Source organism: Pipra filicauda, unplaced genomic scaffold (genome assembly GCF_003945595.2).
Source record: "Pipra filicauda isolate LSUMZ 115617 unplaced genomic scaffold, ASM394559v2 scaffold112_size3218982_pilon, whole genome shotgun sequence".
In the NCBI taxonomy this organism is placed as follows: Eukaryota; Metazoa; Chordata; class Aves; order Passeriformes; family Pipridae; genus Pipra; species Pipra filicauda.
In genome coordinates, this window is record NW_024103574.1 from 2,435,824 (window position 1) to 2,463,376 (window position 27,553).

The 27,553-nt window shown below is 36.2% G+C and overlaps 1 protein-coding gene across 2 annotated transcripts in view; it reads left to right on the forward strand.

Moving 5' to 3' along the window:
• Positions 1-27,553, forward strand: part of VAV3 (vav guanine nucleotide exchange factor 3) — a 157,986-nt gene that overhangs the window by 106,148 nt on the left and 24,285 nt on the right. For both annotated transcript variants that reach the window (XM_027742840.2, XM_027742841.2), the window contains exons 20-21: positions 20,742-20,878; positions 24,609-24,674. In XM_027742840.2, the coding sequence (XP_027598641.1) occupies positions 20,742-20,878; positions 24,609-24,674 (203 nt within the window). The remainder of the gene's footprint in view (positions 1-20,741; positions 20,879-24,608; positions 24,675-27,553) is intronic.

Below are 27,553 nucleotides of genomic sequence, written 5' to 3' on the forward strand. Positions count from 1 at the left end.
GATATTTTTAGTGTCATTTTTTACAGTAATTACATTTCTGTCCTTTATGTTTCTTGTATAGCTTAATTACTAGAGATTTGTTATGCAGATTATTTGGAATAAAACTAAGCTGTAGATTATTAAATATTTCTAGATGTGGACACCTGAGAATAGTTGGAGTTAAACATTACATAGGATGGCAACTCTGTACACCACATTACAGGCTGGCAGAGCTAAGTACTTTTCAAAAAGTAGGAATGCTGGTTGTGCCACTAGCATTGCAGCTGCCTTGGCTCTGAAAATCTCAATGTTGTAACTATGAAGCAGGCCACACCTTTCTTACTCACGTACCTTTGACATGTTTGCGAACACGTATCGTCACTTTGTTCCCTCTAGCAAAATAAACCTGCTTCATGATTCTATAAATTGTGTGTTGTGACACACATAAAAGAAAAAAATGAACACCCTGTAACTCTGAAAAATTAATACAGTCAGAGGGGAAAATATCAAGCACAGGAATTAAATCACACAGAAGAGGATGAGAATACTTCTTTCAAGTGTTTGCTAACAAGACTGAGTTCTTCCCATTCAGTGGTGTACGTTGCAGTGAAGTGTAATATGTGCTTGCAGAATAGTCCATATAGGTCCGGATCTTTAAACACAGCTGTCTCATGTAGAATTCAGCTCTGAGAAGCTTTTGGGGATACTGGAGGGTTTACTGACTGTTGAAGTCTGAGAGAAGTATTTTCATGACCTTTATATACAAAGATACTTTAAAATCAGTTTTTATTGAAAACTAAGTACCATTGAAATTACCAAAAAATTGAATTAATAGGTGTTTAAAAGCTGTATGTAACCAATGCCTAAAATATGGTTCTGCTTCTCCTCCCCCTCCTCCCCCAGTCCACTTACACAGAACAGTTCTATGAATTGTCGGGGTAATCTTACTGAATAAAGTTCTTGGTGCCCATAATATTTTTGAAAGCCAATAGAATTGCAGAATATCTGCCAGATGTTCAGGTCCCTTTATTAGAGACATTGTTGAAGAGGACTTCTTACAGAATTGCTTGTGACATTACAAATGTTTAAAATAAATAGTAATGAGAAATGCATTATACTGTCAGTTTTCAAATGAAGTGAGCTTTTTCATTTGCATTTTGCCAGTATAGGCATTCTGTGTCCTGCTGTAACTTGGTGGAGATAGCTTTTAAAGACATGAATGTCTTTGCTAACCACTTGGCATCTATTTTGCATAATCTAAGTATTACTACTCATCAGATTGCGCATTACCCTGAGAGACAGAAGATGCTATCCAGAGGGCAGCACTTGTAAGAGATCAGTTATTTCAGGCATATGTTACTTCATTGATCCTAAGAGCTTTTCAAGAACACTGGCACATAAATTTGCTTTGTTTTTAGGAGGTTTATTATGCTGCTGCTACCAGTGTTGCATCTTATGGTGCTGAAGCACGGGTACTAATTTAGGAAGCAGATGTTTGCTGTGAATCAATGACCAGCACCTGCAGTGTCTAAATATTGAGAGGAGTTTGATATCACCAGTAAAGACAATTATTTTGGGTTGCAACTTGTCAACATCATATTCTGTCATATCTGTCTTTGGCTGTTCTAGTGAAGAATAATGAATGCAGGAGGCATAGTGTAGTCAAGTTGATGTGTTGTGCTTCTCTTTTTATGCCTATAAGAGTCAAATTCAACTTTTGCTGACACAGCTTAGCCCAGAATCAAAAGTCATTTAAATGTGATGAGAAGTGGTGCAAGTTGGAAGATGGTCTAAACAAAACGTGACGATACTGGATTAAAATATCTCTTGTCTTCTGCTGGTAAGGCTCATTGAGGAAGAAACCTATCTAGCTGAAGTACTCTTAAAAGCAATAAGTTTACTTATGGATTTTTCATTTGTTTTTCTTTGAAGTTGGGTTAAAAGTTTTGACAGTGACAGTTTCTTCCTTGAGATTTTCCTTGTGCTTAATAAGAAAGAAAGGTAGAAGGAAAAATGATTAATGGATGATAAGGCAGAGAAATTCCTGGGAAATGAAAACAGTCATGAGAAAAACATGTGCAGATACTGTTCAAAAAGAGATGCGTGCAGAAACTGTACAAGTGGAGAACAAATTGGAAATCATAAGAAAATATGACCTTGTCTTTATGCTGTGATAAAGACTATCCCGTCAGCCTGTGGTCCAGTTGCAGAGAGCCTCCTGAATTGCTTCATCCATTAAGTTTTAGTGGGACAGATTTTAAATAACCTTTCTTTGGATTAAGAAATAAAGATAATAAATGCCATTGACAGAATGAACCGGTTAATACATCTGCAGCTGTAGAGCAAGGAAAAATTTGGTGTACAGCTTGCATTTGACTATAGAACAACATGATTCTGCTTAAATGCATTTGAGAAGTGATCAGACTGGTGTCAGTTTTTGTGTAGAATGGGCATGTGGAGTGATAGTTATGTGACATTTTATTCTTGTGTAGGGAATGTCATGAAGACTTTTCTGCATGTGTTTAATTGTAAGCATTGTGATTACTAAGCATGCGATTTGCACTATTGACTTAAATTACAAATGAGCCATTCCTGTGTATATTCATAAGCGTAAATTCTTATTATGTGAATTCTTGAGAAGAATGATGCAGTCTGACCACTGTTTTTAATAGAAATAATTTTGTATGTATTTTAATAGGAGTTAAAATTACTGTCTATCTCAGCTGTTGAAATAGTACAGTGTATGTTTGCTGTCTTTTTTTTTTTTTCTTTTTTTTTTCGGTGTAAAGAGTCTAAATATGATAGATTCACAGCCTGGTGTTTTTAAAACTGGTTTTACCCTAAGCACTTCTGCTAATATAAACATTGGAACTTTAATCTCTAGAAGTGTGAAAAAGTGTGAAAGTACATTTCGTATCAGAAGGATAAACTTGGTAAAAATAGAACACTAGAAGTCTTATAGTCAAGATTCATTGCAGATTAAACTCAAATCTGATCTGTGAAAGACCGTTGCTGAGCATGTTCTGACTTCTTAAATAGCTGATTTCTTTATAAGCATGGATTAAAGATTAGAAAAGCTTAGTTCTGAACTGAGGGACAGAACCAACATGTTTTTTCTCTTCACGGAAAGTAAAATATTGTCTGCCTTTTTTGGGATGGAGGTACACAGAGTACTAGCAAGTAATGTATGCGATGCAATTGCTTGGGCAGATGTATTTTTCAGCCCAGGAATTCAAAGTCCAAATACTAATTTTAAGAAGTAGTATTTGTATTTCTGGTTGGTGTCTGGTCCATACTTGCTTTGTGAAGCAACCCTCTAATACTGGTTTTACACAGATCATAAAAAAAGGGATCTGAAGAGAATAACTGGGTTTATGACCTGAAGTATATACATTAAACAGACAAAAAAAAAAATCTCTGCATGGAGAAGTACAATATTGGAGATATGTTTATTTCATTAGATATAGTGATATAAGCTACCATGTGCTTCATATTTTATTGAAATTGGATTTTTGAGACTTTTAACTAGGTTGTCATTGTTATATGCATGTGATTACTAAGCAGTGAAAAAATAGTCAAGTGTTTGTGTAGTGTGGTAATGTTTGCATCTTGTTTTCACAGTAAAAAATAGAGGATAGTGTCATATTGGCAGTTTAAATTTCCTTTTCAGGTAAGAATGAAGTATATTAGACTGTGAGATATTTCAACAAATTCTGACACAGTGTGCTCTGTGATATGCAAGTCTAACTCTCATTTGCATTTTCAGTGCCACTCCAACCGTATGCTCAGCCAAAAGCAAAATCTGGCTCAAACTCAAATGCTGGGATATCCCAACCTGCAGATAATTCTTTGCCAAGCATGCAGTTGTTATAGATAAAACTACTCTCTTTAGCTGAGGATTTGAAGCATGTCTCTCATTTTCTTGTTTTATTGAGCTATCCAGGCAAGTCTTTAGTAGTCCTGATAGACTGTTGTCTTTCAGCCCAGTATAGGGAATACTCAATTTCATGGGTGGGAAAAGATAACCTTCTGCAACATGAAGCCCAGTGCTGAAAACAGGTATTCAGGAATTTATTTCTCCATTTCAACAATGGCTTTATGTCCCTTTGTTTTAGTTTTTGCAATTTCTTATTACAGATAAAAATGCAGCCCATGGCTTAAAAAATGAGACAGAGAGAAATTACTATTTTAGAGACTTGAAGGAACTCAGAACATATACTTCTCTTGGAATTAAAGTGTTTCTAATAATTAACAACCATAACAAAGTGTATATGGTTTTGCATGTTTTCCCTAGAAATAATTTTGTAATGTTTGTGGAGCATTAGATTTGCTAAGTAGCTGAAGACTTCTCTACACAGTAATATTTTAAGCTACAGAACTGAAAATGAGCTTTGATTGTACATATGTGACACATGTTTAACTTTTGTGTGGGTTTTATTCCATTTGGGATATTTCTTTCCTTCTCTTTACACCATCTTAATACTTTATTTGAGGTACCTATAAAGAACACAGTGCTTGTCTCTAGGAATCTTTGTGGCCCAGGTGAATTGCAGGTAAGAACTAATTTAACAGGGCAGCTGGGAGCACGTGTGCTGCAAAAGGAGCACTCCTCAGCAGGACAGAGGTGATGCTCTTACTGACATGCTGTGTGATTCTGAAGATTCTGGAGTCCTTCTAAGGACTTTGCAGCTCTAACCTGACCATCTCTTAGTATTGATAGACATGTTTTAACATGTTTTACTTCATGTGGCTGGGATGGTGTTGGTGTTTGAGACCAGAGTTAGTGGATGTCCTTGTGGTCACAGCATCCTTATGAGCAGTTAATGGGACAGCTTCCCCCAGGTGGACCTCAGCAACAGGGAATTCAGAGAGATGCTGAATTGTGTGACCTAATTTGTGAGATCAAATTAATTTATCTCACATACTTATTAAAAATATATATTACATTCAAGATCTTTGCCCCTTTTTTTTTTTGTACTACTGTGCTGATGCCATGTGCTTCACAAAATAATGAATTCATCTTTGTTGTGATACAAGAAAGAACATGTCTAATGTTTTGCACCAAGAAATTTTCCACTAATGCATTTCTGGAAGGCAGAGCAGAGTTTTGTCTTCCAATGAAGCATTTCAAATGCAGTTTAATGATTTTTATTTGGGTTGTTTTATTTTAAATTAAAATTATTTTTACATTCCTGTTGGGAAGAGGTATTTTGAAAGGTGCCTGTCCCCTTGGCATCTCAGCAGTGAGCTAACATTCAGAGAACATAGCCTTTAGCCTTTTCTTTTAATTAAACATCAGAAGACCCAGATGCCAAAGGGTGAAATGTATTTATTCTGTTGAACTCTTTCATCCTTTCTGGTTGGATTGCAAGATCAGTTTTTAGTTTAGTAGTTTAAAGTCTTTTGTCTTAGTGGATGTGTTTTTGGGACTGTCTCTGTATCTTGAGCAATTAACATTTTATTTTGCTCTTAGAGAAATAATGGTGTTTAATACATGCTCAGTCATGTATTAGCATATTTTTTTAAGCTGAGGTGGGTTAAAAATACTTCTGTATCTTTGTCTTTTTCTGTATAAAGACACTGTCAACATTAACTGTTCTAAGCAAAACATCACTGTTTACAGATAATTACAAGGGAGTTGGCAGGCAGAAAAAAAAAGAAAAAAATTAAATAGAAGTGGACAAAATGGGCATACAAGTATAATCAATAAAACAAAAAATACACTGTTTTGTATTTTAAACATGCACAAAAATAGTACAGTAGTATTTAAAAAAAAAAAGAAAAAGGCATGTGCAGAAGTTATATGGCCCGAAGTTGCCTTTACTTTCCATGGCAAGTAGAAGGGAATTGCATAGTATTTTGCTAAAGTTCACTGGGACTTAGAAATCTCTTATTCATCTTCAAGAGGAATATTGCATTTACCCTTCTATTTTCCTATCTGATTTTAATCCTCAGGGTGCTGTCATTCTCAGAAGGCAAAACAAAGATAATAAGGCAATGAATGATTAAAAATAGTCAAAAGTTACTGAATTTTAACAGTACTCTAAAGCATATGGTCTCTTTTTTTGTGGCTCACTCATTTAACTAAATCAGTATTTGATCACTACTTCAAAGTAATTCTCACACAAAGAATTTGGGAAACATTGTAAAATTGAAAGCAACCGTCCCATGGGAGAAAAAAGACTGCTGAAAATTCACACAAGAGAAGCTCCCAGAACTGCCTCTGCCTTCTGCCTGAGGAAGGTTTTAAAGCTTGGTAGAAGGGGCCAGAGGCGAGAAACTGATGCTGCTTTTCAGGAGAGATTTTAATACGCTCACTACTTGGAGATTTCCCAGAGAAGAGAACAATGGGGCTGAGTTGGGCTGCAGGCCAAGCTTGCTCAGGATCCCTTCAACAGTAGCCAATTCAATGGATGCTAAGGGATAGCATATGGGGTAAGATGGTGTGGTGCTTCCTGCTGTACCTTGTAGTTTTGTTTCTTAGCTCTTAACTTTTCTTCCACGCATTTTTATTACCACTTTTTGAACCAGTCTAAAACCATTCACAACATCCTTTAACTGTCACTTTCATAATTAGCTGTGTGAATAAAACATGTCTTTTTGTTTGCTCTAAACCTGCTGTCTATTGCTTTGACACCTGTACTTTTTTGAATTGAAAAAATTAAAAATAAATGAAGAAATAATGAGTACTTTTTCTCTGGTCACTATTGTGCCACTCATGAGTTGTCTCTGTCATACCCCTCCAGTCACGTCTCCTCTAGCCTGAAGAGCCATTGTCTGCTTAATTCTTCTGATACAGAAGCTTTTCTGTATGTCTGACCATCCTGTTTACTTGTTTACATGCTTCTAGGTCCAAGAGTCGTCAGTCTTCCTAGTTCTGTGTCTGCTCCAAGAAATTTCTTAGCATTGGTACACAGCAAAATTAGATTTTGATATAAAAGAACCGACTATGAAGGATACTTAGCAATTACTCTGAGATCTTTTGTCTATATGATGGTAGCTGTTTTACACTCCATAATCATGTATGAGTATTCAATCCATATGTTACTTTAAGTTAAATCTTTCGTGAAGGTATGACCAAATGACTTCCAAAGGTTCTTCCAAACAGTTATTCTCTGATTTTGAATGCTGTTGTTCAATAATGCTAACTAATTTTTTCAACAAGGATGGTCCAAGCAGAGATTCCTTTGGGTGACCCTTTTGTACACCACCTTCTGTTTGAAAAAATATTGTTTCTGCCGTTTATTTTCTGTCCTTTTGCTGTTTATTTATCTGGGGGGGAGCTTTGCCTCTTATATCATATGAACTGGAAGAGAGCCTCATAGTGAATCGGGTTAAAATTATTTTGTTAATCTGCATTAATATATAATCATGTCCATCAGCCTCACTGCCTGCTTCAAAGACTCTAAACAATGCCCCTGACTTTCCTTTAAAAAGTATTTGCAGTCTTTACATTCTATTTATATATATACTTGCAAATTCTGTTTCTGTAGTAGGTTTAACAGTCTGCCTTGTACAAATGTCAGGTATTTGTGTTGAAATATCTACTGATTATAACTGAGTTGCTTGAAAACATTGCCTTCACACCTTGGTACTGAGACTGTTTTAAGAAATAACTTGTAGATCATAATTAACAGTTCAGCACTGGTATTCTTGAATTTATTTAGTACTTAGTATTTTCAAGTTGTGACAGTATAAAAATTAATCTGATGGAGTTTTCAGTAGAATCAATTCGTTCAGCTTTAGTCTGTTTAACCCTTAGATGTGGTTTATTCAGGAAAGAAAGGTAAAGTACCTTTATAAGGGATTCGGAGAAAACACTTGGAGTTCAGCCCTCATTGCTGCTCTTGCTGACCTGCAGATAAATAGATGTGTTCAGTCTTGCTTCTCATAACCTGTATTTCTTAAGCTTCAGCGTATAACAGGGAATTAAAAAGTAACTTCATTATCTAATATCTTGCAAACGTACCTCAGTCCATTAGCCTTAGATGTTATTCTTTAACCAGCCTGTTTGGAATAGGACACATGGGAGAGCGGAGACCATGAGGCACTGTCTTTTAGTTCAGACAATAAAGCAGCATGTTTACTGTTCTTGGACTTTTTCCTTAATTGGGTTTGACAGTAACAAATAGTATGAAATACGATACAACAAAAGCTGCATGTATGGATCACAGCTTTCCTTCCAGAATAACATCATACTCCTGGCAGTAGCAGTCTTTCTGCAACTGGCCGGGATCATTTTAGTACAGTGGAATTCGCTTAATGCTAGCACATCCTCTACAATGTTTTTTTTTAATTTCTGTGAGGCCCCTATAGTTTTTCCCCTCCCATTTTTTGCTTGATTGCTCTTATCCATTGTGTGCTGGTTTTGTTATTTGTCCATTTCTGGTGGTATTGGTTTAAATCCTGTAATTGTACGTCGCTCTGCACATGGCTCTGGCATCTGAGAAACACGGAATGATCAACTAAGCTGCAAGGGCTGATGTTGGGATTTAAGTGTGTTTTCTTTGCCAGGGCAGTATTTTTGGGCGAAAGAACCGAGTCTGGGTGTTCCGCTGGTGTGAGTTTGATGATTCTTTGATGTAACTACAGGCTGTTGCCACAGGGTGTGGTGCTTCCTCCCACCCAGGTGTTCCCTCACTGCCTTTGTTTTGAACCTAATGATCATCCGGTCACAGGCTATGTAACTTCAAGGAGATAACAGCAAACTGGTCGTGGGAGGCAGCAGTGGCAGCAGCGATGGGGAAACAAGTGATTTTCCTTCTGACTGGGTTGCTGGACCAGCTCAGTCCTGAGGCTGCACAGTTAGTGGGGTGTGATGGGTTAGATGGGACCCATATACTTTATTGCTTTCAGGTATGGTTTATGTCTTTACAAATTTCACACTTTTCTGGAGTATATAATCCACATTTAGATTGGAACAGGACATAGGAGGAGAACCTTCACTATTGCAAGGATGAATATATGAGTGTTTCCCTGACAGGAAGGGAAAGAAACAAAAATATTTGAGACAAAACGTGGTTATGGCAGCACTGACATCTTGATGGGGAACTAAACTTGACTCCCATCTTTATTGCCTATGATAATTTACCCATAACATCTTGATTTTACAACAAAGATCAAGGGATCATGGATGATTTTATTGTATGTTTTCATTTTTGTCTTTGAAACAACACTCTTTTACTGCTTATTATTTATTTTTCTGTGAACCATCTTCAAGTTCAGGTCTTATTTATATGTTGGCATAGAAAATTAAGCTATTTCAATTTTTTTACTTTCTTAAATTTATACTAAAAACTGAAAATATTGTTCTTTGATAAAAAGGAAGTTTACAGAAACATTAGTGCATCAGAATAGAATGTAATTTTTTATATACTAGTCATGCTAGAAGAGAAAGAGTAATTTGTAAATGAATATGTAAGATATATACAGTTTTATACTGAGTGGATATTTAAATTGTAGTCTGAATGCCTTTGTCTAGGTACGTGGGCTGATTGAGGCCAGGGATACTACACATTCATGGCAAAGCTGGAGGTATCACAAAATACAATGCATTTTGAATTTCACAGATTGCCAGTGCTTTAAACGTGCAAAGTATGCAGCATAATAACAAAATACCAGGTATATACTGTTTAGAGATAAACAATTTTAACTACATTGTGGTGTTAACAGTGGAATACATACTCATGCTTTTTTACTTTTATAACACAAATACTTTGTAATAAAGGCAAGTTTTATTCTCTTTTCCCAAAGAGAATAAGTGATTTGCTGTAGCCTATAGAGACCAGAAATAAGTAGGCATATTTTTTAAAAGCAAATTTGTTTTAGCCAAAGCAACAGTGTCTTTTCATTGCTTAGTATAATGCCATAAGTCTTGGCAACATTTGTCTACTGATGCTTGCATGCAAAGAAGGTCTGTAAGGCCTGAAATTTTTTTTCACGTATGTTAAGAACTATCAGTTAAAAAATAAAAGAGGTGTCTACTATAATCAGGGTAGAGGCCACAGAAAAGAAAAATTGCTTGAAGAGTAAGATCACAAGAGTGTTTAACTTGAAAAGCTGAAGGATTATGTAGCATTATGAAGAGGGTGCATGCAGGCAAAATTACTTGTCATGTGCTGGAACCTACCTGCTTTGCCAGTCATCACCCACTTCCCCTTCATGTTATGTAATAATTTAAAATGCCTCTCTTGCTAGAGAATTTAATTCTTGTAAGTAACAGAAATGGAGACTAAGGCCTTTCATCTTAGAGGCAGATGCTATTACTCAATACTGAGCACAAAAGAAATTGCATGAAGGGTAATTTAATTTTCATTTTTGCAATGCTCGATGAATAAAATGTCGGCACGTTTGCAGCAATACGTGTTTTTAAATTTGATACCTGTGAAAGATTCTAGGTGGTATAGGTGTTTTCATGGGTTATTTGTTTTTAAAATTATTCAGTCTGTGAATTCTCAACAACAGAAAAAATGCCTATGTACAAGATTCATGACAGTATTAAATTCAGTTTCCAAAGTTGGGTTCCTATTCTCAAGTCTTTTTTCTCTTACTGCTTGCTGCAAAATCATCCCATGGCAGGCAGAAATTAATATTAAAAATACAGCTCAAAATAATTACTTTTGTGGAATAATGGATTTCTACCTTCCCACATTTGTCCCTGTTTTTAAGAGCCTTTTGCTGCACGTAATCTGTTGTCTGGACACACCTTCCTAGCTCATCTATAGTATCTGCCCAGTGCAAGTTGTTAGCTCCTCAGGGCAGGTACATGTTTGAACAAATACATGTGTTAGAATGCCATACCTGTCTATGGCATTACATTAAAAGATGTGATAATTAACAGTGGTTAATTTTCATGCTGTGTGCTTTTATAAAAAGCAGCACCACATGTACCACACTTGTTAATTCATGTGCCAAAACTCCATTTTACTTAATTTTAAAGAAAATAAATGAAGCTTCTTAGTTTTGAGACAGGATGATTTTTAAAATTGATATCCCTAATTCACCTACTAGACTACATTGAAATGATGAGATTTCATTACTTTGTCAAAACAAATGAAAACTGTGTTTTTGAACCTGGTTATTCTTTATTGTTTATTCACATAAAGCATTTAGTGCTCAGCCATTTCTAATGTTTGTTCAAAGTGCTGAACCTCTTTTCAATCTAGGCAATTCCAAAACCTCTTACACTCACAAGAACAGCTGCCTATGTCACTGCAGGTAAGGACCAGTTGCCTGAATAAACATTTGAAGTTAAAATAGTACAAAACACAAGAACTTGTCCTTAACACTTTTTTGGAGGAAAACATACTGTGAAAGGGAAACTGAGGTCTGTCAGTGAAATAAAAATAGTTTCACTCTTAATTAATCACAAAAAGTATGTAGCTATGACCATTATGAAGTCAGTGACTTTGTTAGCTCTCTTCCACTTTCTTTCAGTGCAGTCCTGGAGAGAGTCCTCTCCTTTGTGAAAGTGCTTGGGCTTGAGTATGAATACTAACACATGATGTTGGAATTGCACACAAAATTACTGTTATTTTAAACATACCTTCTTACACTGGCAATCCGCAGTTATCAATCTAGGGCATGTCCAAGTTTTCTAAATTGATGTGCCAAAGTTTCTCTGTCAAATTTGGAAAGTAAAAAATAATGAAAAAACCTGACCACTGAAGTTGGAGCTAGTGGTACTTGATCTTTCTAGTACTTGGTACTTGATCTTTCTGAAAATGGCATCCCTTATTATTACAGTTACATATGGATCTCCAAAAAACAAATACATATATTATAAGGGAAGACTGAGTGTTTGAAAGCTGCCCAGGACAGTTTGTGTGAGATTAGCTCAGTTAGTTGCAGCTTGGTGCTGATAATATCAAGGTTGTGGGTTCAATCCCTGTGTGGGCCATTCACCTAAGAGTTGGCCTTGAGGATCCTTGTGAGTCCCTTCCAACTTAGAATATGCTGTGATTCTGTGAATATGCTTGCTTCCTGCAAACAGGAATGTGTTGGCATTTGTATGTCAGTAGATTCTTTCTGCAGTGTACTTGACTAATTTTCATATTTCTGCTGTTGTAATATTTTGTCCCCTGACTTCCCAAAATCTTCAGTTTCTTTTCCTTCAGTTTTGAGACACAAAAGTAAATTTAAACCTCAGGACTGAATCCTTGAGCGTTGTGAGCAGAACCACCTTTAAGGGCAGGAGAGACAAATGGTCATCAGTTATCTAAGTAATAATAGATTTATTCCTTTCCCAAAAGGCAGCCCTTATGGGTTTCTTTTCTGAAGTTTAAAAACATGGCTCATCAGAAGCATTTTTGTAGTGCCTGTTTTTTCTTGCACAGAGGCAAGCTTCCAGATTCCTTAAAATGAGTGACACGATGTGCCAAATGTCCCTCCTTAAGAGTGAAGTAAGAAAATGCCTTCTGTTGGAGTTCCTTTTCTAAATTAAAAAAAAATGGTGCTGAAACTTCAGTTTGGATTCTGAATTTTCTTGGCTAAATGGTGCTAATAACACTAGGGTTGTGGGGTTTTTCCCTGTGTGGGCTATTCACTTAAAAGTTGGACTCAGTGATCCTTATGTATCCCTTCCAACTCAGAATATTCAGCAATAAACTGTGAAATTACTTATTTCTGATAAAAATAAGTCCTAGCTGTATTTATAGGAGCATGAAGCTGACCTTGACTTGGAAGACTGAAAACTTAAAGCTGCTACTGAGAGCCTCAGTGAATGTCCACATTCCTGTGCCATTAATTTTATTAATGCTGATCATATTGTCACTAAGCAGTTATCCTCAAAAACCTTTGCTGACAAAAACATTTAAGTGGAGTGAAGTCAAATACTGATGTTCAGAGCAGAGGGAGATGTCCGTTTGTCTGTGCATTGTTTTTAAAGCAGAACAAACGACTAATATAAGAAAAATGTGTAGAAATATTTCAGAAATAACAATCTCAAAAATGCAACCTTGTAAATTGAACAACATTACTAGACTTGTTTATTTTCCTCATAATGAACTCCTGCTATGATCTGCAATGTAGTTCCAAGTTTTGTGTCGATCTATACTGGAAAATGGAGATACAGCTACTTATCAGTGGGCTTTTTGCTACAAAACCCGAAGAAGCAAAAGGACTTCCTGAGTTGTGTTTTTCTGTTTCTCATAACAAGTTGTTGATCAGACTGTTAGCAGACAGATTTTTTTCCTCCCACACATCTTCATTTTGGTTGATGGTTGACCATTTTTGCAGAGGTTTCTGTCAAGAATACAGTTTATATATGCAGGATTAAAAAGAAATGGTGGAAAATTGAGTATTTGAAAAACTATAGATTTGACAGGTAGCAAAGGACTGGAAGGAACCCCAAATGCTGCTTCAGTAAGGTTTTTAAGAAGGACACAGTTTTTGGAGTAGTTAAGGGAGGACAGTCACAGAAAGCAGGGCTAGGACTGTGAATTTCTTTTTTCCCAGTAGTTTTATGTGTTCCGTAGCATAACAGTCCTTAAACCTTCCATTTCTGTGGAAGAGAAATGTGAACGTTTATCTGTTGTGGTTTGGAGTGCGTTACAGATTTGTCATCTAAATTATGAGATAGTGAAGATTATTTTCCCTCCACATTCTTCCCCCCACCTTTCCCCAGTGCATGTGAGTTCTCTGTTTATGGAAGAAAGCCCTGCCCTGCCCCTGAAAGGGTTGCTTTAGTTATGTATCTATGTAAGCAGTAACCTACACAGTTGAGTTAAGGCTTATGGTAGCTGTTAAATGTTTTAATAATCAGCCTTCTGTAGTTTTTTCACTTAAAATTGAGTTAAGTGGCAAACTCCAGAGTTGTGGTTAATCATAGGACAAATAGTAAGACTTAATTGAACAGTAATCAAACGCAAAGCAGTTAAAGAGAGGACAAGTGAAATACTCCAAGCTGAGTCTTAGGCACTGTCAGCATTTCAGCCATCTTGCCTTTAAACTGAGAGAGGGAAGGTGTAGATTGGATGTTAGGAAGAAGTTCTTTACTGTGAGGGAGGTGAGGCACTTGCACAGGTTGCCCAGAGAAGTTGTAGATGCCCCATCCCTGGAATGGGATTCCATCCCTGAAAGCGTTCAAGGCCAGGTTGGATGGCGCTTTGAGCAACCTGGTGAAGTGGAAGGAGTCTCTGTCCGTGGCAGGAGGGTTGGAACTAGATGATCTTTAAAGTTCCTTCCAACTCAGCCCATTCTATTATTTTATGAATGTAAGGCTTATAAGCAATATCTAAAATTAGAACTTCTAATTATGATGACATACAAAAATAATAACTTAAGACTGGGAGGATTAAAAGTTCAATTAAAGTATCTTCTTTGAGGTATGTCTATGTATTTATTGTGTTAATTTTGTCCAATACTAATTATTTAAATCATTGCCACTCTGAAGACTGCACTTAAAAGACTGTGCTGGCATCTTCCATGTATGTGAGATCTTTAATTTGTGTCATGAGTACTCAGCCTAAAAGTTAAAAACCCCTCACCCCAACCTAGTTTCTTTTGAGCCATTAATAGACATTGTTAGAAAATGAATGTAAGTAGGTTTTTAAAAGTGATTATGTAGTGTTGCTTTTCTTGTGTCTCCTCACCGGCTAAGTCCTTTAGTCAAGCTTTGCTGTTGGCAGTAACTGTCCAAAGCCATTGACTTCCACTGGCTGTGGAAATAGATGACACTGATAAGGAATTGATAAATGCAAGAGAGGACAATCAAGTTTACTATTAATTCTGCAGTAAAATTATTAGAAACAGGAGTTTTAAACACTGAAGGTAGCAGAGCTGATTTGAAGGATATACACAGAATGCCAATGGACTTTGTTTTCATATAACCCATACTCAGATTAGAGCTTTCCTTTAAGTAGCTTTTAGTATTAGTGTTGGACCTAGATGTTGCCAACAAACATGTCAAAAAGTTGTGTTTTTTGTCTCATGAATGCTTAGATTGTGGGTATTATGGTCCATCTGCTCTTACACTGCTGTCCTTATCAACAGATCTGTTTTCCTCTTTCTCTTTTTATCATAACTCCTTGTTACTTTATTATCTGCAGTTACGCTTCTTGATCTGACACCTTCTCAGTCTAACTTTACTTACCATGTTGTAAATACTAATTTTTTTCTTTCTTTGCTTTTATTTCAATCTAAGTTCCCCTTCGCTTGTGTCTCTTTAGTTTCTGCTGTTAAAATTATCTGCGATACTGTGGGTGTAAAGTAAAATATATGCAGGTATCTTCCGCAAGAATGCCGAGGCAGTGGAAAGGGTTCAGATGGGTTTTATTTTGGTGGCAAAGACATTAAAACTTACAAACCTCATGGCACTGCCAGGCAGCACAGGGTCTCAGAGGAAAGGCAAATTCCCATGCTCTTCCAAGGCTTTTTATCTGCTCTCTGTCCTCCCCTGCCCTCTCAGACCTGAGGGGGCCCTGCATATGTCTGCGAGCATTCTCTCTCTTGCATACCAGAGAGAGAGCGAGCTTACTTTCGGGTCTCCCTGCAACTTTCTCTGAAATTTAGAAGGGAAAGGGAAAAAAAGCTTCCTAAGTGAAAAACGAGTTCTAGCTTCCTGTTACAAATTCTTTTGAAAGCACAGCTATCCCTACAGTGGGTCACTGTTCAGACATCTAGTCCAATGAGACACTGCCATGAATTACTTAGCCCTTACTTTTTGGTTGGGGGGTAAAGATGCCTGGGGACGTACCTGCTTTGAGATTTGAGATGGAATGTTTCTCCTGGTCTTTACTATGGAAGGCTTAACAATCACTAAATGTCAGCTTGTTTCTCAGCAGAACTGCATTCCCTATTTTTGTAGCTACAAAGATATAAATGAACAAGGGTTAAAGCAAGTTCAGAGATTCCAAACGGACACCCAAAAGATGGGTGAAAGAAAAGACAGAATTAGGGAGCCTTTTTGTTGTTTCCTGTATGAAAGGCAAGTGACACTGTCTTGATTCTGGAAACATCAAGATGTGGCCTCGTCAGATAGTCTAAAATTCTGTTTCAGATTCAAAACCTCATGAAGTCAGGAGGCTTTATTCCATTTCATTTGTGGGTTTTTGGACCGGGTTATAAATACTTTGTGATTAGGCCATATTTTCCCTAGAGAAGAAGAAAGTCTTCCTTCATATTAACTAGGAAGGGATATTTAATGCAGAGAAAGCTATTTTATGTCTTTGTGCTAATAGTATATAGTATATCCACAAATTCACCTTTGAACCCGGCTCTCCTGTATGCTGTGTCATTATTTTGTATGTTAAAATGATCCTTGCCTGAAGCCTAAACCACATTCTGCATTGCTTGGAAATAACAGATGCTGGAATCAATTTTGACAGATAGAGGTCATCATAGGGCATGCATTATGCATGTTGTTAGCAAAAAATAACATTTTTGAATCTCTGCATGAAGCTCTGAGTGTCATTCAATGTGGCTCATAAACGCAGAGCTGCTGTAAGGAATACAAGTACTTTATATGGGTTTTTTTGTTTCATGTATGTACTGGGTATTCTAACTTATTATGTACTATGTTAATTCTAAAATGTGACCTCCTTCCTTGACTCATAATTATGAGATGAAATACTCAAATGCGTGGTATTGTTTATAAAAGGTTTTATTTTTCTATAATGTAGACGATTTAGTACTTTGTAAATCTTGGCTCTACCTTGCTTTCTGTTTTTCTCATGAGCTATAATTTAGATCATCAATTTATGTTAGTTCTGTGACCCAGAGCTAGACTATGAAGACTGTTCTTGGAATCTGGGAATTTTTCCTGGTTTTCAACTGAAGTAAATTTCAGTTATTTATTGGTGTAATAAATGGATAAGTTTGCTTTTTTATCGCAAAGCTGGAAACTGCCAGGCTCTTCTGTATCTTTAAATTAGAAAGTTTCCTGATTAAAAACTTTGTCATATGGAAATCTGACTTCATGGAAGCCAATGGAATTAGTAACATTAATGATAATAATGCATGGATGAAATCCTGACCTTGTCCTTTGTGTTGGAATTTTACCTGCTTTTTAACATGTGAATGAGTAACATTTTTTGAGTAACATTTTTGTGCCAGATGTGTTTCCACAAGTTTTCTGCAGTTGTCAGATACTGTCAGTACTGCAACTATGTACCTTACAATGACAGTGTCTTTAATGCTTATTGTATTTCACGTTTTAGTCATTAATGCATAGTAGTTCTATACTGTTTCTGTCACAAATGATCCATAATCATACTCTAAAACACTTCAGGTTTCTGTAGCATATCACTTTTTCTTGTATGCATTATTATATTACAGCGAGCGCTCAGGATTCTTAATGATTATATTTGTTGTGAATCCATGTGCCAATTAAAAATGAAATGTCAAGATAGACAAGGAAAATATTCTAGAGCTTGTCTGTCTGAACTTCTGTAAAGCAGTTGGTATACTGCCTCAGAGGAATTGATCTGTTATGAGAGGAAGCTGAAAGAACTTGGCTCGTTTAGCCTAGCAAAATGAAGGTTAATAGGGGTATGATTGCTCTCTTTAGCTACAGTACAAAAATAAATGCAGGCAAGGAAAAGAACTATGCAAGCTGCTGCCTCTGTCTGGATGGATATAAGTTGGCCATGAACTAATTTACACTGAAAAGCAGAAGATTCTTGTTGTGGTTTAACCCCAGCCAGGAACTAAGCACCAAAGTGAGAAAACTTGTGAGTTGAGATAGGCACTTTAACAAGTAAAGCAAAAGCTGCACCCACAAGTAAAGCAAAAGATGGAATTCATTCACTGCTTTCCCTGGTCAGGCAGGTGTTCAACCATCCTAAGGAAAGCAGGACTCCATCATGTGTAACAGTGACTTAGAAAGACAAATGCCATCACTCCAAAGTCCCTCCTTCCTCCTTCTTCAACCCATTTTATATACTAAGCATGGTGTCATATGGTATGGCTTATCCCTTGGGTCAGTTGGGACCAGCTGTCCCAACTGTGTCCCCTCCCAGATTCTTGTGCACCCCCAACCTACTGACAGGGTGGTACAAGAAGAAAAGGCCTTGACACTGTGCAAGCAAACCCTTTTTTCAGCACAAATTCAAACCATAGGTAGCCTCCTACTACCTACTGTGAAGAAAATTAACTCTATCGCAACCAAGGCCAGCACAATTCTAAATGCCCAGAGAATATAGTTCTAAAATGAACAGCAGGAGCAAACAAATGACTTTAAGGATAAACTTGCTAAACAACTGACAGATTGATTGAGACGGTCCCTGTGTTAACAATGGATAGGACTTGATCCCTCTCACCCTACTGTTCTTTGTATATGTTAGGACATGAAGGCTGACCAGTTTCCATCCAGTTAAATGTACACCAGCTCATTGTTAATCTACTAAACTCTTTCTGAACTACTGTAATCAAATTTGTAATTAATGGTGAAAAGGAAGGTAGGTATTCTGTTTGGAGCTCTTTGATTGATTCAAAGATTTCATTTAGTCTTTTGTTTCAGAAAAACTGATTTTAAAAAAAAAAGTTTAAATCATATAACAGGGACAGGTCCTTTTGATATTTTCATACAACAAGTAAAACGCATTAGTTGTGCGCTCTCCACTTTTGTGTCTTTGATCAATACAGGCTGTCTATGCATGTCTGGTATTGCTGATACTGAAATGAATATTTTTATTACTGACTCAAGCACTCTTGTTGTTAGAGAGTGAATTTATCTTCAGTTGTTTTACTTTGAGGTAGAAAGTGCTTTTCAGAATCTGAGTAAAATCTAATGTGTGCTAAAATAATAAGAACAAAAAAATAATTGCCCTTGTTTCTACATGTATTTTTTATCAGTGGCCTTAAAAATAGCATGCAGTAGCATGAAAGTAATACAGAACAACATTGCAATATCATTGGCTACTGTATTGTTGCAATGTATCGGAATCCTAGCCATGTATCCCTCTTATTCCAGATGCTGGTTTGTGTAAGTCTGGAATAGTGCATATACATTGTGCTGGGGAGTGTATTTGCAGCAACAACACTGAGCACAAAGAACTCCTGAGTAGGCCAAAGGAAAGACTTGGATAAAATTAGGTAGTAAAATTACAGTAGAAAAATAAGATTTGGTGGTCACTAGAGACCAGCTGTGGCAAATAAACACTATAGTTGGCACAGTTTCTGTAGGCATTACAATAAACAAGTTTTAAGAAGGGATCTGAAGCAGGTCAATAAACTCCATTAGGGCTAAGGCTGTAACCCAAAAGCCTATTTAAATGAATAGGATTATTTCTAGTGATGTCAAGAGGTGTTAAATCAAAGCTTCCAACGTTGTATCTGCCTAGGTAATTTTATTGTCAAAATTACTGTCAGATTTTACAGAATTAAGCATACCAAATTATACACAACTATTCTAGGCATGATATGTTTTAACAAGATTAATTCTGTGTTATCTCTAGAATAATTCTGCTGGTTGACACAGCACAATTTTTCCCCCTCTTCTCTTGGCCTGTTTTTCGGAGATGCCAATAGTCATAATTACCAGTGAAATAGAAATAAAAAGTGCTTTTGTTCATGTTTATGATTAATAATTTCAGCAGTGTGGTACCTTAAAAAGACCACCAGGATTTGCATTCAGAAGTACATGAGTATTTCTTGAGCATCTTCTGATAAGATCAATTTGAGTGTGGGGTTTTAAATATATTATATCTGCATACTAAAAATGTCTTAAACTAAATCACCCAATATATGGTTTTATAATGTGAACAATTTGTTCTGCATTTGTTCTGACTTCCAAGTATATCTCTAAGATGAATACATGCTTACAGTTTGTCCATCACATATGCAGAACTATCATGGGTATTGTGATGAGGGAGTTTGCTTGCATTAGGACACAGTCATCAGCTCTGAGAGGACACTTGTATGCAGCATTGCTTCTATTTGCCATGCAGTGCATAAAGCATTTCTTGATGCTGAATCAGTATTTGAAAGCATGACAGCCTTCAACTGAGAAACAAAGTAAGGCCTAGTATTTGCATAAATGGAATAATGGCTTACTAATAATTAGGTGCTCATTTTAAGTATGCCAGATAACTTGCAGAAATAGTAAAACTTAGGGTGTAATTTCGGTTGAGTAACATAAGAGCTGGTATTACTTTACCTAATGTTTCATCAGCACTTGGGATTAGTATTTATTCATTAATACAGAGGGTAGTAATTATTGAAGATGATCTCTTTCATGTTTTGTACAATTTAGAGGAGATCATGGTTATTTGTGTTTATTGCCTCCTAAATTACAGTAGTGATCTTGCAACAGAAGTAGATCTTTTGTGGACCCACTGATCCTTTTTTTTAGAATTAAGTTAATCATGACTCTCCACAAGAAACATGTTAAATATGGCAGCCCAGCAACCTTGACTTTTCATGCTTTCACTCTTGCCTGTATTTATTAAAATACATTCTTACAAAAACCGTACTTAACCAAAAGCTTTCTGGTTAAGATTTTGAATCTATATGCTCGCTCAATGGTAGTGATTTGAACATCCCATGTTCAGTTAAAAATAGTCCCTATAGGCATGAAATCAACTTTAGCCCAAGAAGAAAGGAGGACAAAGATGTTTTTCCGAAGTAATTATTTTCTTTTAGGTTGTGCATGGTACAGTACTAAGTGCTAGTGCCTTAGTCATGTACCTGTTAAAAACCTAGTGTTTCTTTGCTCGATTGCTTTTGTGGTCTTCAGATTTTATCAATTGTCATTAAGTAAAAATAAATTTGGGCTTATGTTTTGTCTGTTTCTTTTCTTTTTGTGTGTGTTTATGTTTGTTCAGGTTTACCAAAAATGCAAGTAATTCGAAACTACAATGGAATACCACAGCCAGCAGCGCAGGATGGTCCACCATTGCATATCCAGATTGGGGACACTATTGAACTACTTAAAGGAGATGCACATAGCTTATTTTGGCAGGTACTGTATAATTTAGCAAATGGCTGTGTTCTTTCAGTCCAGATATTAATTTCTTATTGAACTAATAATTGTAATTTTTTTCTTTTTGAACAACAACAAAAAATCTTTTTTTTTTTATCCGAATCAATGTCTAATTACGACTATTTTTACTTTTAAATTTGCCCGTAGTTCCTATGTGGTGTAAAGCTTCGTTCTTGCAGCCTTAGAGTAAAAGCCCCAGTGAATAAATCTGCAAGAACATGACATTGGTGGCAATCCTTCTAGTGAAATTGTAAGAGTTAAGGAGAATGTTTGGCATAAACAGCAAATTCCTGTGACTTTTCAGCCACTGCTTCTCTAACATGGCAGAACTAAAAGCTATGTTGAAAAACCCCAGTTAAGGAATATTAGGTTTATAGGGGAGAGAAACAGCTCTGCAAAACAGAACTACACCTAAACTTCTTGAAGCCCTCTCAAGTCAGTTAAGGGATAGGATTTTAATGTACATGGGAAAAGTATATTCTATTGATGGCAAAATTTGCTGTTGCATGATTCACATCACTACTTCTGTTACTGAAATTTCTGCTTAATTGAGAACTATAAACATTGAAAATGCTGACTTACATTCACTGTAACTATAAATGCATTAAAGTGTGTCTCATTTTTCTTGATTGCTTTCTTAATTGTTTATATTATTGGATAAATGGAAATAGAGTTAAATAGAAGAACTTTCAGGATATTAATAGAAGAACAACAGTTGGGAAGCATATGTCATCTTGAATTGTTGTTCCTGTGTTTGTCTTCATGATTTTCTTTTTTCTTTGAGGCTACAATAAGTTAATGAATATAATATAAAAACTGCTTGCTCTGAGCTGGGTTATACTTTTTCGTGTTTGTTTTGGTTTTTGTTTTTTGGGCTACAGTTAGGATTAAATCTTCTTCAAACTCTTCAGGTCTGGATCAGTGAACTCCTCCTATGTCACTGTATCATTCTGAACAACATTTAATCAGGGGAAGTAATAAACAATAGAATTACTTTATCTATTGAAAAACATGAAAATAGGTGTAATCTAACCGCCTCACCCCCTCCCAGAAACCCCTCCAAACCCAACAAAAAAATCAACTCTGCTCCAAACCCCCCCAAACCTGTTATTTAGCACATCATGGATATTTCTCATCACTAGAAATAATTTTTTTCAAATGCTGATTGACAGAGTTTGGCCTATACAGTTTTGTGTGCAGGACTTGTTTTTGCAAGGTCTAATATTCTGATCTGGAGAAGCATTTAAGCCTGCTCTTGACTTGGGACTGGCTAGAAGGTAATCATCTGACTAATACAATTAGTACAAGCCTGAATTATTGGCACCTTGTGGGACTGATTCTATTACCATGTTCATACACATCTGTCAAATCAGCCTACTGGAAATTGTCTTAATTGTTATTTGTGATTATCGTGCTGAAGAATCTAGCTAGAATCTCCCTATTTAACTAGCAGAAACCAGAGAGTGTGTGAGGCTTTTCCCCCAGAAGCTTTAGTATTAGATTTGAATCTTAATGGAAATTGTCATTTCCATTAGCATCATTTGGGAATGTTTTTTTCCCTGTCTTGTCACAGACTGCTTAATGCAGATTTTTCTAAGTCTTTTAATGACATCTACATTTTAACATGCATATTAAGAAAAAAACCCTGTGAAATGCAGTTTGTATTAAAATCTGAAATAATTCAAGAGGCCTTTTAGAGTAATTTACAGCTGACCTGCAAGTCTAATATTACAATAGGTTTTTAACTTGACTGTTGCTCAGTTTAGAAATTGAAGTGATTGTAATAGATATGTATGTGTGGTTTAGGTATAATTTTTTCACTCTTTACAGCTCATCAAATAAACAACACAGATTACTAAGTGATGCTTAGTAATAGCTGAAGTGGGGTCAGACATGTTTTGATAGATGTTAGTATGTTTTATTCAGTGGCTGATCTTATTGAGTGTGATGCCACTTGCTATTCAGGTATAATTAGTATTGAAAATAAGTATCACTTAGATGGCAGACTGTTTCACAGAGCTCTGCTTAAAAGTCAAGTCTATACTTCAGAGGGATTTGTGTTTCAGGAGTAAATAGAGTATGGGGTGCAAAGGGTAACCTGTATTCAAGTAGGGTCAAAGGTAGCAAGGAAGTGAAGGGGCTAAACAGAGATTCAGATCTGTAAGACTGTCACTTGTTTGCACATAATTCTTTTTAAAATATCATTGCTATAAAGCATATTTAGCTTAAGTGCTGCCTGCCTGTTTTCCTCTCTCCTCTGCCTCCCTTGCACTTCTGTGCATATTTGGTAAAGATGGCAGTTACTGTGTGTGATAAATTGCTTAGTGATCTCCCTGGGAAAATGATGCACTCATTTATTGTACTTAGGGTAGCACCAATCAAAGAATGTTTTCATTTTTTTGTAAACCTTTGTTAATTTTTTTAGGTTCAGCGCCACCCTATTTGAATTTGCTGAATTCTGTTTTGTGTATTAGGGTACAATAACATAGTTAGTGTTACAGAAACAAAATGGACTAAAATCCTGAAGAAATTCCATGTCTGTTTATGAAGATTTTCCCCTTTTTAATGTTTTTTTGTGTTGTAGCTATGCCACCAAAAATAAAAAATAAATGTAATTTTTAAGATTTTAATGTTTGTAAAGTACTCATGTTTACTTTCATTGCCAAATGCTGAGAATATATGATGTTCACAGTCAGTATATTAAATTCAATGGAGGTTAGGCATTTTTGTGTCTTTAAAGATCTGCTAAATGAAAAATTTTGTTTGCCAAAATACTCATTTTGCTGCCCTCAATTTATGTATCTGTGTTTAGAAATTTTAACTATGTGCTCTGTTCTACCATGAAACGTGATCTGATTGGTCACAGCCAAATATTTACTAGGACTAGAAAGGTGCTTGTATTTTGTTGTTCTGTCTGGCTGAGGAGGTGTTCTCTAGTTGATGTTGAATTGTGAATTGCTGAGGGATGGATCTGTGATGATCAGGTCACTTTGGGTGCAAATTGGTTGTCCTGAAACTTTGGGGGGCCAGCAGTTGTGTCGCATAAATGGCTCAATTTAGGCCATTTCTGCAGCTGGTCTCCCATTGTGTGGATGGATCTATAGCATGTGGTGACAATATCATAGACAGAGAGTTGATCTCTAGTTCTGTTGGTGTTCTCATGCCCACCTGATTTCCAGTGATCTGCATCACTTGTGGAAACCCTTACCTTTTAGTGTCTGAGTTGCCTGTTGGATTACTACCCTTAAATTCCCAGTGCAGTTGTCTTGATCTGTTGGGTGCTGTGAGTGCCACAAATCATTCTGGGGATCTGTAATGTTGCAATGGGGCAGCTTTCTCTAGATTGCCAACTGAGGAGAAAGTAACTTGAAAGGACATAATTAACGTTAATGAAGATCTCAGACAGTGGCAGACATTGACAGAACTGGGAATCACATTCCAGTTTCTGAGCTTCCTTCTTGCCTCTCACCTCTCACCTCAGAGCTCTCAGGTCTATCAGCTATAATTATTACTCAATTATATTAAAAATCCCAACAAAATAACAACGAAACCCACACAACTGTTTGATAACACTTTATTAGAACAGCACTTTATTTTAAAGACTCTTGGATATACTTATTGTTCTAAATCCCTGTGCATGTATTATCATTTACTATTAGTCTCCATTATGTCTCAAAAATGGAAAAATTTGTGTTTTTCTTTTTTCTAGGGCAGAAATCTAACAACAGGAGAGCTTGGGTTCTTCCCAAGTGATGCAGTAAAACCTAGCCCATGTGTAAGTACAATTGTTTGTCACCTTACAGAAAAACTGCCTAGTTCATACCATTAATAAATATTAATCTTACCTTCAGAAAATTGTATTTATTCTAGTTCTTTTGTGTTTTCATGGTATGTTCAATATTGCTTAAAACAGAGCATTCTTTTGGTTATTGAATGTAAATAGGACAAGTCAAGAAAACATGGTTTGATAAGCAGGTTTAACTTTTGGGAATATGAATAAATTAAACTGTCTAAAGAGTTTCCAGAATGTAGATCAAATACATTTTATGTGAAAGTGCACTTTCTCCCTTCCGCAGCAGTAAGGTGAGAATGCTGTGGCTCTAATCTATTCCCCAGTCACTTTGGGTTAGAGAGAGGGATTACATCCTAAGTAGTGAGTTTAAAAATTGTAAAACTAACATAAAACTTTGAATTTTGACTGCTTGGTAAATTTTCTTCTCTTTTTAGATTCTTACCTGCCTTTATTTCACACAAGAATGTTGTCAATCTAGAAAAGTTTGGGAAAGCAATAAGAAAAATAATTTTGTAATATCTACTGAACAGTTTTGTGTACAGATGTGAAGATGCATTGATATACTAAACATTTGCTCCTTCTCTGCCCTGTGTAACACTATGCATGAGATTACTGTAGGTTCCTTTGTTGAGATTAATTGATGAAAACCCATAAAACCACTAATGAATCGTATTTCTCACTTTAAAACAGTTTTCACTTATTTTAGTTTGATTCACAACAGTTTAACTTATTAATAGAATTGCTTTTGTTACAGCAATCAAGATATGCCACTTAAGTGGCTTATAAGTAGATGGAATCAGCTGCTAGTAGCTGCATTTTGATGTGCCTTTAGGGCTTATTTTGTGCCTTAGTTTCCAGAACAAATATCCATGTGATCCTAAAGGGTATAAATACATTAGTATATCATAGGATATCTTTAGTACCCCATATTTCTAGAATTTTGTTTGAAGAGGGATGCACAGAATATTTGTGGGTACGAGTTGTGTTATATTGGGTGAGAGAACAAATCTGAAATAAAGATGAAAATGTTATGTGAACTTAGCTTTCATCCTTCCACTCTTTGCTTATTGTTAAATTTGTGGATTTCCCACACCTGGCTTGTTCAAGTGGTGAATTTCCCGTTCATAGTGTCACTGTCCTGGTCACAGGCAGTGCCTGTTACATCTTGGCATGAGCAACTGTAGCAACGTTTCAGGAATTACCCCTATACTTTAAAGCAGAGGCAGTAGGTAGGCAAAACACTACTGGGGTGCTCTGAAGATTGCTTTCTAGTGGGAAAGCTTTCTGCTAAATTTAAAATATACTGTTTATAGGAGTATTGAAAATAACACAGTTTTACGGAATGAATAAATACTATTCATGAAATGTTACCAACCGGTCAGGATCAGAACAAAAAGATAAATCGATGCTTTGCCACTGTTAACTTGGAAGGATGAAATATAAACATCTTATTATGATAAATGATGCAGTTAAAGATACTGAAACATCAATTGGGTTTTAAACATGCTATAACTTTTACTGTTATTATGAAGTCTAACAGTCTTTACAACCCTCTGATATAAAAATGCCCAGAAACAGCATAAAATCCATATATCAGAAGACCTCAGGAATGAATATTGAATGAAAAACTGCTGAGCTCCAGAATATCTATATTCTAGACTTTTCACAGCTGTACCTATAAACAATGTTTTCTTTTTACAATAAGTAGTGTATATCAGCAGACATTTTCTGCACCATATGATTAATTTCTTGTTCTTCCTATCTTTCCTCCATTTTTCTAATTTCTGTAGAGGCATTGGATATATAGCACAGTAGGAGCCAAGAGCTTCTGGAATAATATTTGATTTTACTCTGTTTTGTGACAATGAACAACTCTTGTTATGTATATATATATTTGCCCATTTAAAATTTATGAAAAGGATTACTCATCTATCATTTAACTGCTCTGGAGGATGGACTTAAACCATTTTTGAATTTTTATATCCTTTCCAACTTATTAGGACTACTTGACAAATTCAGAATATTTAGGAATATCTTACAGCATGTCAAAGCTTTGTAAGTGCCTAGAAGGCCTTGAAATGTGTTGTTTGGTTGCTCCACTAAAATATTTCTCACAGGAATTATTTGTCAGCATATCCATAACCTGTTAACTTTTTGCCAGGTCTCCCCATTAGAAGCAGAGATGCCTGGGTAGCACCATCAGTAGCTGTAGGGATAGGAAAGAGCCACTGCTGCTGCCGGTGGTAGTCCCTGACTGTGTGAGGTCCCCTGCACTTCCAAAGTGTTCACATGCTACCAGCACTACAAATGCTGCTGTTTGAGAACCCTTTGTCCCCACTGTTTGGGAGTAATGCATATTTCTTTTTTCTCTCTCAAGAACTAGGCTAAATGACTGTTGTAATACCTGGATAGATTCACTGTTGTGCAAGCTGAACATGTGACCTTGGTATCATCGCAGAGAACTTTAATGTGTTCCACACTAGTGTCTGCTTTATTGTTTGGAAAAAATTTGAGTTTTGGCCCTGTCCTTTAAAATTCAGAATTTTTCTTATAAAAGCATTGGATTGAGAGGAATTTAAGTAAGGGATTGTATATTTAATTTGAGACACCAATATGTCAAGGGCAGTAAGCAGTGAACTCTGCAAATTTGGTTCATGGAAATGAGTCTTAACAGGGCAGGGATGGAAGTTAGGTCTGAAATAAATTTCAGGTTAGCCAAAATTCTATCCTATCACAAGAACCTGAGTAGTTTTGTTAATCCCTGTGGAGAAAGAGAAGTTGGGGGAGCTACTAATTTAATTTCTAAGTAAGTTTTTTGATAACTTTCTCATTTCAAAAGTGTTCTGAGGTTCACTAAGAAT